The sequence below is a fragment of the Pyxicephalus adspersus genome, chromosome 1 (assembly GCF_032062135.1).
Source record: "Pyxicephalus adspersus chromosome 1, UCB_Pads_2.0, whole genome shotgun sequence".
Classification (NCBI taxonomy): Eukaryota; Metazoa; Chordata; class Amphibia; order Anura; family Pyxicephalidae; genus Pyxicephalus; species Pyxicephalus adspersus.
In genome coordinates this window covers 44,529,021-44,539,066 of record NC_092858.1, presented here as the reverse complement: position 1 = coordinate 44,539,066, position 10,046 = coordinate 44,529,021, and the positions used below count along the sequence as shown (strand labels likewise).

At 36.4% G+C, this 10,046-nt stretch overlaps 1 protein-coding gene across 1 annotated transcript; it reads right to left on the bottom strand.

Annotated features, from left to right (window-relative positions):
* Nucleotides 1–1,520: 1,520 nt before the first annotated feature.
* PRKAG1 (protein kinase AMP-activated non-catalytic subunit gamma 1) lies at nt 1,521–9,447 on the bottom strand. Its single transcript, XM_072409313.1, has 12 exons — nt 9,229–9,447; nt 9,042–9,142; nt 8,876–8,957; nt 8,736–8,794; nt 6,214–6,259; nt 6,014–6,068; nt 5,799–5,925; nt 5,558–5,723; nt 3,840–3,877; nt 3,612–3,758; nt 2,391–2,484; nt 1,521–2,294 (listed from the first exon to the last, which is right to left on the bottom strand). Exons 2-12 carry the CDS (start codon nt 9,111–9,113, stop codon nt 2,278–2,280), a joined length of 903 nt encoding a protein of 300 aa, XP_072265414.1. The 5' UTR covers nt 9,114–9,142; nt 9,229–9,447; the 3' UTR covers nt 1,521–2,277.
* Nucleotides 9,448–10,046: the final 599 nt, after the last annotated feature.

The following is a 10,046-nucleotide window of genomic DNA, read 5'->3' as shown; positions in this document are numbered from 1 at the left end:
CTGGTGACACATGTATCAAGTGCTGGTGACACATGTATGTAGGACTGGTGACACATGTATCCAGTGCTTGTGGCATATGTATGGAGGACTGATAATGCATTTATGAGGACTGGTGACTCATATGTAATTCTGGTGTTACATGCATGTTGTTCTGGTGACACTTGTATGGAGGACTGGTGACACGTGTATGTAATTCTGGTGACACATGTATCTAGTGGTGGTGACACAAGTATGTAATTCTGGTGACAAATTATGTAGGACTGGTGACACATGTATCTAGTGCTGGTGACACTTGTATGGAGGACTGGTGACACTTATAAAAAGAAAACTAGTTGAATTGCTTCTGTGCTGTTCTACAAGAAAATGGCTGCTAAGGTCTAGAATTTTAATATGCTGCCTTTTTTTATTTTGAGCTTCCTGCCAGCCTATCTAAAAGCATTTATTATTTGTCTGGTCTGTGATTGACTGGTTTTGTACCCAGTTTACTGGTCTACACCAACATGGCTGTTGATTGAGCAAGTCTGCCTTGAAGGCCATGTTTTTGAAGACCAGGAGGACAGTAATGGATTCCTACTCCTAATGATAGTAGAAGGGAAGAGAAGTGCATGGAGGGCCCTGGAGGGGGCGTCCCTGACTGGGGAGGTGAACCTGAGTGGCCAGTAACACCAGTGTTTACAATTGAGGCTCAGTAGGTTTTTACTAAATTCTTCCCAGCAAATTCCAAACCTATGGGCTGCAATTAATCACTTCCATGGTCAGCCAAGAAAACAGTGTCACCAGTCCTCCATACATGTGTCACCAGAATTACATACATGTGTCATCAGGACAACATACATGCAACACCAGAATTACATACATGTCACCAGTCCTCCATAAATACATACATGTGTCATCAGGACAACATACATGCAACACCAGAATTACATACATGTCACCAGTCCTCCATAAATGTGTCACCAGTCTTCCATACATGCGTCACCAGAATTACATACATATGTCATCAGGACAACATACATGCAACACCAGAATTACATACATGTCACCAGTCTTCCATACATGCGTCACCAGAATTACATACATGTGTGACCAGCACTAGGTTACATGTGTCACCAGAATTACATACATGTGTCACCAGTCTTCCATACATGTGTCACCAGAATTACATACATGCACCTTAGCAGCAGACAAGAATTTCAGACCAGTGTGTCATAACTGAAAAAAAAAGATACTGTCCCTACCAGTGGTTAGCTACCATCATGTTTGGAATAAACTTAAAATGTATCCAGAAATAAATATATTCTCAACGATAACACATGGGGTCAGAATCCTTATTTTTCCACGAAAAGTTTTTTTTTTTCAGACCAATTCAATTTAAACACTCATTTCAAGGTTGAAAGGTTGAAATGCTGATTCTTATCCCGGGGGTAAAGCTTTTTAAATTGAGCTGTTACCTGTAGGACCAAAGAAAATTTCATATGGCAAAATACAGCAAATACAAAAACATATATACAAAATACAAATTATTACAAATTTATTTTATTAAATGGTATACATTTCTATGGTCATTAAATACTGTTTAAAAACATGGACATATGGGAAAACATTTCTGTAGTAAAAATGTCAGTCTTGCCGAGTTCTCCAGGACAGGAAATATAAATTTGGTTTCAAACAAAGGAAACATAACTGCTTAGCAAAGACAGTTACAGAGGAATATTATATAAACAATAAAGTGGCATGTGTCACTCCCATCCGCCAAGTGCAAACTACTACCGGCCTTGTGTAAAACATTGTGCTACAACTCCAATATCAGAATCATCAAATTTGTGAAAAGACCCAACACTTTGTATGAGCCACACTAAACTCCTTCTTAACAGAAAACCTAGATGAAAACTGCATCTTACCCTCAGGCCATCTTTCTTCCCTACTTTGTGGACAGAATGGTAAAAAGTGATTATTGGTGTTATAATAAAAAAAACTCAGAGTTGATAAACTAATCCGCAATACTGTGCAATTCTTCTCTCACTGGATCACAAAATTCACTATCATGAAATTACAGGTCAACCCTTTAGTAATGCCCCATAGTATTGCTGCAGAAAACCGCTGCTGAATCACAGAATGCATCTTTATCATGTTTTGCTGGTGGTGAATCTATTCCCAGCTCCAAATGACTGCTGGAATTTTTTCTCTTTGTGGAGATTATTGTAGACAGAAAACTGCAAAGCTCTTTGTGTGTCTCTATATTGCAGCACTGCAGTGACGTTATTACACTTATGCCAATCATGGATTTTTTGCACCTGCCATAATGAGAGAGATAAACAGTATAAGATCTTCATGCAGACATTTCTTTAACAATAAATATTCAATGATACCAATAATTATGTAAACCTCACCTCCAGCTGTCAAAACCAGACACTGCAGGATGTCGGAGAGGGAAACAATTCCTTTTGCCACATTATTTTCATCCACTACAACCAGTCTGTGCACCTAGAGGATAACATGAAAAATGTGTCTTAAGTATTAAACCCCAACTTCTATTACAAAGACCCCCCAATAACAAAAACAAGATGAGGCCTACTGCAGTCTCTATATATTGTCTCCATCATTCTCTGAAAAACAAAAATGAAACCAAAGCCAGACTACTTCTTGAGGATCTTCCATGTAGGCTACCGACCATGTCTTTTCCAGTCTTTTTAGGAGTGGTAGATTAGACTTCAGATGTTGCAGGTTTAATCTGGCTCATTTATTGTGTTTTGGTGAGAAACCACAATCATGGTGAAATAGTCTATGCTTGCTCTTAGTATACACTGAACACAAGCACTTACATTTCTGGACAGGTGATCATTTTTCAGAATCAAACATTCATACACAGAATACACACCCAAAGTGTTGGTAAGAATTTTGATTTTTCATTTGACATGTTGTAATTTTGTATTGCTTAATATAACTGTAGAGCTAGAACAGGAAAGTAGATGTCATAATTTTTATTGCTTAAGATAATTGTATATGTAAAACAGAAATGGCTGCATAGTTATCTACATCTACCTTGTGATTCACTCAACTCTCCGCAAACTGTTTTGGAGGAGCCTGAGAAGCCTCTTTTTAAGTCTTTTATGATAAATGGCTGACTGTCATGCTGGCCCTCTTGATTCAATACTCTTGGATTTATTTACATAAACCCCACAAAAACAGATAAGAACTCTTGACTTTACTCTTCATTCTTGTTCTGGGTCAGTGTCTCAAAGTCTAAACATTGATCCGCCAGGAAAGATCAGGGAACAATATCAGGGAACTGATGTACACATGTCGGCGTCACGTCACCTTTATCTACATGTTCCCTGGAATAATGGCGATCACTGCATGTACCACCATCCAAAAAAAAAAAGGTTTAAACTATTTATTGGTGGAAAAACAAGAGTATTTGAGGCAACAATTCCTCTTACATAGGGGTCCTACTTTGTTGGTATTTATCTAAAACAATCACACTTTGCATTTACCTGTACCTCATTTTGTGTTCACTTTGTCCAAGTTGTTGCTAGCAAATTACAGCACACTTTTTGTAATCGTCCCCCTTCTATAAAATTTTTTTTTATTTCTTTTTTTTTTTTTTTTACCTCTGCCTCAACGAGCCGATTGATAATGGTTTCAAGGGTTTCATGTGGGTAACATTTAAGGACACCTTCGAAGTAATGAGAGCGATGTCCAAGAGCCTTTGTCACAGTGATATCCAGATTGTTGTATGTTTTCTCAGCTGCTAAGTTCTAGACAAAACAAAAAAAATTATTAGCCCTCATTTATACTAAGATGACCTAAATTTGTCACAGTAATAGATAGGTACTTACAATAACATCAAATTTGGAATAAATATCCACTACACGCCCTGTGGACATAAAAACAATCACTAATTAAAAGCCGTCATAAACCATTTTTTATAATAAAAAAAACTTTTCACCCATCCCTGGGGTACAAAGAAATTTAGGAGGATTTTTTTTTGTGCCAGTTCTCAGGATAAGTTATTTTGCTCTGCCAGTGGTATAAATTTGTAGTTTATTTACTTGTATAGTAAATAGAAACTTAAACAAATATGCACACTTTCACACAAACAGATAAATTGTTGTGAAATTGTTGCCGTTTTGTTGCTGGTTCAGATTCTTTGCAATTGCATTCACAATGGCAGAATCAAAATCTAACATAAACAAGTTTTATGTCATTCGGAATTTTAGCAGGTGGAAACCTGGGGAAATGTCGAAAAGTGTGTGTGTGTGTGTGGGGGGGATAAATGTTTATCTTAGGCCTTACAATTCTGATTACATAATTACACAAATCATAGTATTGTGATACATTTTAAATCAGATAATGTTGCAGGTTATAATTTGTGGTAAATATCAAATGTGCAAAATATGCAATAGTTTTATTTATTATTATAATATTAAATAATAGTATATTATAATATTTATTTATGTAAAAACTATTAAATTAAAATAAATGCATCCAAATAAAGATACATAAAAACTACAATTGGTTTTATTTTATATTAGGTAGACACAAATGTTAAAAGGGATAAAGTTTTTGGCAAATACGTCAAGAAAATAAGCTATTACCAAGGGAGATGCTACATCATTGCTTCCCGTCATGCAGGTATTTAAATAACACATAATAAAACATTAGTTGAGGTCCGGAGCAGCACAGAAATTCTAAAAACTAATCTGCCTACAAGAAGCTGTCCAAAGCAAAGAAACTGTAAAAAAAAATATATATACTTCTTTAACAAGTCTATGAGCACCTTTGTTGGCTATATGTTAGACTTAAAAAAACTGAAGCAAAGAAGCTATCGATGGCTTTGCCTTTAAAACCCAAAATTTGGGAAACTGAAAAATAATCATTCCGATTCCTTTCCTATGCTATTTAGAGTTCTTTCACATGGTGGTCACAAAACTCTTAGAGTAGAAGACATCTGGTTGGTGGAAAATATCTCAAGAGCTGTTCCATCAGTGGGATAATACAGATATCATAACATAAAGCCGTATCTGGCATCCCTAAACCTTAGTTCTAGCAGAAAATCCTTTATCTGATTTCCTTGGCAAAATACAAATATTTTTATCTCTGTGCCTAAATGTTGTTTCTTGCCTTGATATAGCTAGAACACTAATAAAATGTTTGATCCCATAAGATGTATATAGACCCTAACAATGACCTCTTTTTCTTTAGTTCCTTTTGATCTGAAAAGCAAATCATCAAAAATGCTTTTGTACCAGTTTACTTCTTGTGAGCTGGTAACTTCCTGTGATCCCATGAACAAGTAAGGGTTCTGAAGATGAGGAGGGGAAAAGAGATGAAGAGAAAGAATGTGTTCTTTGTAATGCACCAGTAGGCAGGGCTGAGGACAACTGTTTAGGAATTTGGAGCTTTGTTGCTGTGACAAAGAAGAAGGTAGGATGACACTATATATTTGCACATATGATTATTTTTCTGTAAACACACCACTTACACCTAAATAATGTTTACTTATGCTCCTATGGGGTTAAAAACAAGTATTTAGTAAAGTTGTATATATATTTACCAGACTCATCAACAACAGGTAAAGCAGATACACGGCGCTGAACAAAAATACCCAGAGCGACATAGACAGGAGTGTTGGGGTGAACCATTGCAATGTTATCGTATGTCCCAATCTTTAGCTGCTCTAGTGTTTGAGTCACAAAAGCTGGCTTTTCCAGTTCAGACATCTGAAAACAAAAAAACTATTAAAATATTTAAACAAGGAAGATGGAAGGGGTAGCCAATAACAGAAGGAGACTCACAAATAGCTTGAGGAACTTGAGAATCCTTTTATGCGTTAATATATACAGTGTATTTCCGGAGTCTGGAGAAATGACTGGCAGACGATGTATGCGGTTCTTAATTAGTGAAGAGACTGCATCAAATAGACTAATGTGCAAAAGGAAAAAATAAAAAGTTAGTGGAATATTGTAACTATTCATAAAATAGATAAGTATTGAGTCTCACCAGTACATACCTGGCACTGGGTGATATGCTGACCAAAGGCTTGAAAGAGTCTTGTAAATACACTTCTAAAAAAAAAAAATTAATAAATATTTTAACAAGGTTTAGATTTCAAACAATTCTCTTCCACTGTATAGTTATTTGCTCTTCCCATATCTTTCATACAAAAAATGTCAGATATAAAAATATTTGATTTGTAGGTTGACAACTCACCTCTCCATGTTTCTATCTTATGCTCCTCCAGCTCGTAAATTTGCACCTGATAATACATAGAGAGCAAGATAACTAGAAATAACTAAAAATAAAGATAACTAAAAATTCTGTAGAAGTTGAGAGTGAAGCAGTTACACACAAACAAAAAGGCAAATGTGTATTAAATAGCTCAATGGTCAATATGATCGGGTTCTAAAGGATTTGGAGACAAGGGAGAAAGGTGTTGCTTAAGAGCAATATCCTTATGTGAAGCTAAAGTTTCCCTTTTAGGTTGAAAGATCAGGCATATATTTATTGCAGAAAGGGACAGACTATGTCCATTCTGCAATAATGCATCTTACCTGCCTGATTGCTCCATGTTTCTGAAATCAAAGCTGGTGCTCATGCCCAACATCCGCTTTGGTTGCCAGAGAAACCTGACAATCCTGACTTCTCTTGTGTGTGCCAAGGATGAATCAATACACGGGAGTTATGCCATCTCAACATGGCCAATCAAAATAACTGAACATCATCTGAAAGAGGAGGAAGACGGCGGACCTGGGGCTGAAACCTAGATAGGTGAGCCACGTGAATTTAGTTCCACTTTAAGGACTATTCCATGCTAGGTTTCATGCAGGGCAAAGCAAAAGGTTCACTTTATCCCCTTCCCTCATCCCAGGTAGCATATACCTGCCTTCCTTTCAATCCCTTTCTACTTGCACAGAAAGTAAAACATAATTGAAGCAAGGGTCACCTCCCCAGTGTGACAGCCCTGTAACCAGTTGTGAATGAGATAATCCTCTCAACAGTGTTCCAGGGAACAAAAGGAAAGAAAAAGATTCAGGAACATCAGACTTTAAAGGAACCACAACACAGGTTTGTTTCAGGGGTCAATTTCATCCCGAAATCCATATATCGGGGCTGATAATGTTGCTAAAAAGCTGAATTACATACTGACCACTAATATTTTCCAGCAGCATTTCAGAGATATGCTGAAAAAAAAATCTGAATTTTGCAAATATCCACAAAACTAAACGTCTTAGTCTTTTACAAAGCACTCTTTATAATACAGATTACCAAAAGCTGGGGAATCTAGCTTTATAAGAATAACACCTTTGTGATGGTTTTCTGGGAGATTGTAATATATACAATTGGATATTCTATTACAGAATAAACGTTTAAACAGGGTACAAAATAATTTGGCAAGTTTAGTGTGAAAGATGTCTCATGTTATAATGTCTTAAAGAAGTTGCCAATGATAGAGGATGTGATACTGAAACTGGAGAGATATGCTGGAAATTATGCAGCTTTTGTAAATACGAATAATATAGAGCCATGACAAAGTGTGGAGAATGGCATGGTCTCGACAAAACAGATAAATGTGTATAGACAGTAAAGGTATCGTTGTATTGTCAAAATCAAACTACATTCTGTGAAGTAATGATATAATGTCCCAGAGAATTATGCACAGCAACCTCAAAAAATTAATGATATGAAACATTCTGCTCTCTGTAACCTTAGGGTACATTTATTATAAAATGTAAAAAAAAATCCCCTTTTGTGGGCTTATAATAAAATTTATTAGCAAATTATTCATAAAGTAACTTAACACACACTGAGTCTGCTATATTTAGACTGTACATCTAGGTCAGCCTTTTTCAACCATTACAAATAGAGGAACCCAGGTCCTCACACACAGGTCTTCAGGGAACCCCTACTATAATTACTATATACAAAGCTTACAGTAAATTAGTGTGGTGGCCAATGGTAAGACCAGTTAAAATGAACTGAGAACCCCTAGCAAACCCCAGAGGAAGTCTAGGGTTCCATGAAACCCTGGTTGCGAAACCCAGACCTACACATGTCATTACCTCTAGTCCTCTAGGGCTTTTGTGATAGGTTTGTAGGTAATTAAGATTATAAAATATTCCTATCTGTGGTCTCTAACATCTGAGGTCTGAAGAAAACATGTGATAGGGAAAATATAAAGACAGAATTACTGACCCCCTTTTGGAAGTGGAATTGAATGGCTTTAAGACCTAAACATTTCCTAACTTGGAATAAGCACAAAACTAATAAAGTAAGCACATCTAACCGGCTTGTCTGTTTCATGTCAGTAACTCAGAAAGAATTAAAGCTGTCACATTATAATGACAGCCAAGCTGCACCCTTAAAGCCTACCTAAACTCGGAATTTTCACTTTACAAAAAAGTTCAACACCATTTAAAAAAAAAAAAAAAGGTGCAGCACTGCCACCACCATTATTTCTAGATCGCTTGGGCCTGGGCTTGCATGCGAAGTGGGATCAGCATTTTTTTTCCATGTACGTCACCTGAGAGAAGATGGCAGTACCTAGTCCAAGGACCGATACCGGGACAACGCAGGACCCAATGGAAGAAACCTCCAGACGAATCAACTGCTTTGCGGGACTAAATGTAAGTGTATTTTTTTTGTTTTGCAAGTTTTTGGGTTTACTTACTCAAAATTTCACTTAGTACATGTTAAATACCTTTATCTACAATGAAAACATGGAATTATCTTACCATAGATGATTTGTAGTATCGATGGAGAATATTAATGAAGTCCGTGATGGTAAGCATGCCTTGAGGGGAAGGAAAACAAAATGTCAAAAACAAACTGGATTTCAGAAATAACTCTTTTATTAAACATCTTTGTGGCTTACCTACAAAACTTTGCTTCTTGCTATCCCATAAAGGTGCTGCTCTCACTCCATTACTAACCAAAGCAAAGAAGGCTTTCTTTACCTGAAAGCCAATCTATAGTTAGATAGGTGTCCAAAAGCACAATGTTTGTGATACATTGATACATTGTTGGTGAGGTCTGCTCACCTGTAGAGATGTATCAAACACCACAAGTTTGGAGCTGATGGGGATGAGGTCATAACATTTATGAGTCTTCATAAACCTTGTGTAAACCTCGCTGTCTGATTCTAACAAGGAAACAAAGGAAAAGCTAAAGATTATAATGATGAATGTTAAATAAAATACTGAGAAACTTTAGTGAAAACGTTCTTACCTTCTACCAGGGGCCCACATTTTCCTTCTACACTTGATTCAATCACAACAGATCCCTGAAATATAGAAAGATTTAAAAATATTGCTTCCAGTTACTAAGAAGCTGATTTCTAGTACTGCCTTTTAAGTTAATCTAACATGATCAAATGAACTAAATCTAAAATGTATTTGATCTATTGTTGCCAGGAACAAGTCCTGAAGTACTGAAGTCCAGGAACTGATAGCATTACTATTTGTTTCAATGTGACCATATACCTATCACAGGGAAGACAAACATTTCAAACAGCAAGCAGAGGAGCAGCGATAAGAAATGGATTAATTGGCAGATGGCTACAGTAATCCTGACAAGATAGAATGTTTACAGGGACAACAGCCAATTTAACACTAAAGAAAAAAAGAACAAAGCGTTCCAATCAAAATGTTTTGATGCATAGTTACAGAAAAAGTGCAGCCCTGTATATTTTTACATGAGACGGTATAGAAGTTTGAAGAAGCAGATAAGGCCTACAGAATGCATCACTTGCTTTATTGAATATATCCCCCGTTTAACACTTTAATGGATATCACAAAATAACATTTTGATCAAATTGTAAACTTTTGTAAATATGGGTGTATATGTGATCAGTTTGTGGGTTCTGTACAATGCTTTATATGGTCTTTTTCTTGGAACTAAAAGGTCCATGTGTTTTAATGACAGTAATTGATTGCCAACAGGGAATGTTAGATTCCCTGTTTTATAAATAGAGCCCTATGTGTTGAATACTTACCCTCTACTGTGCTAAGGGAACCACGGGTTGGTAGGGGCTCCTTGAGAAATAA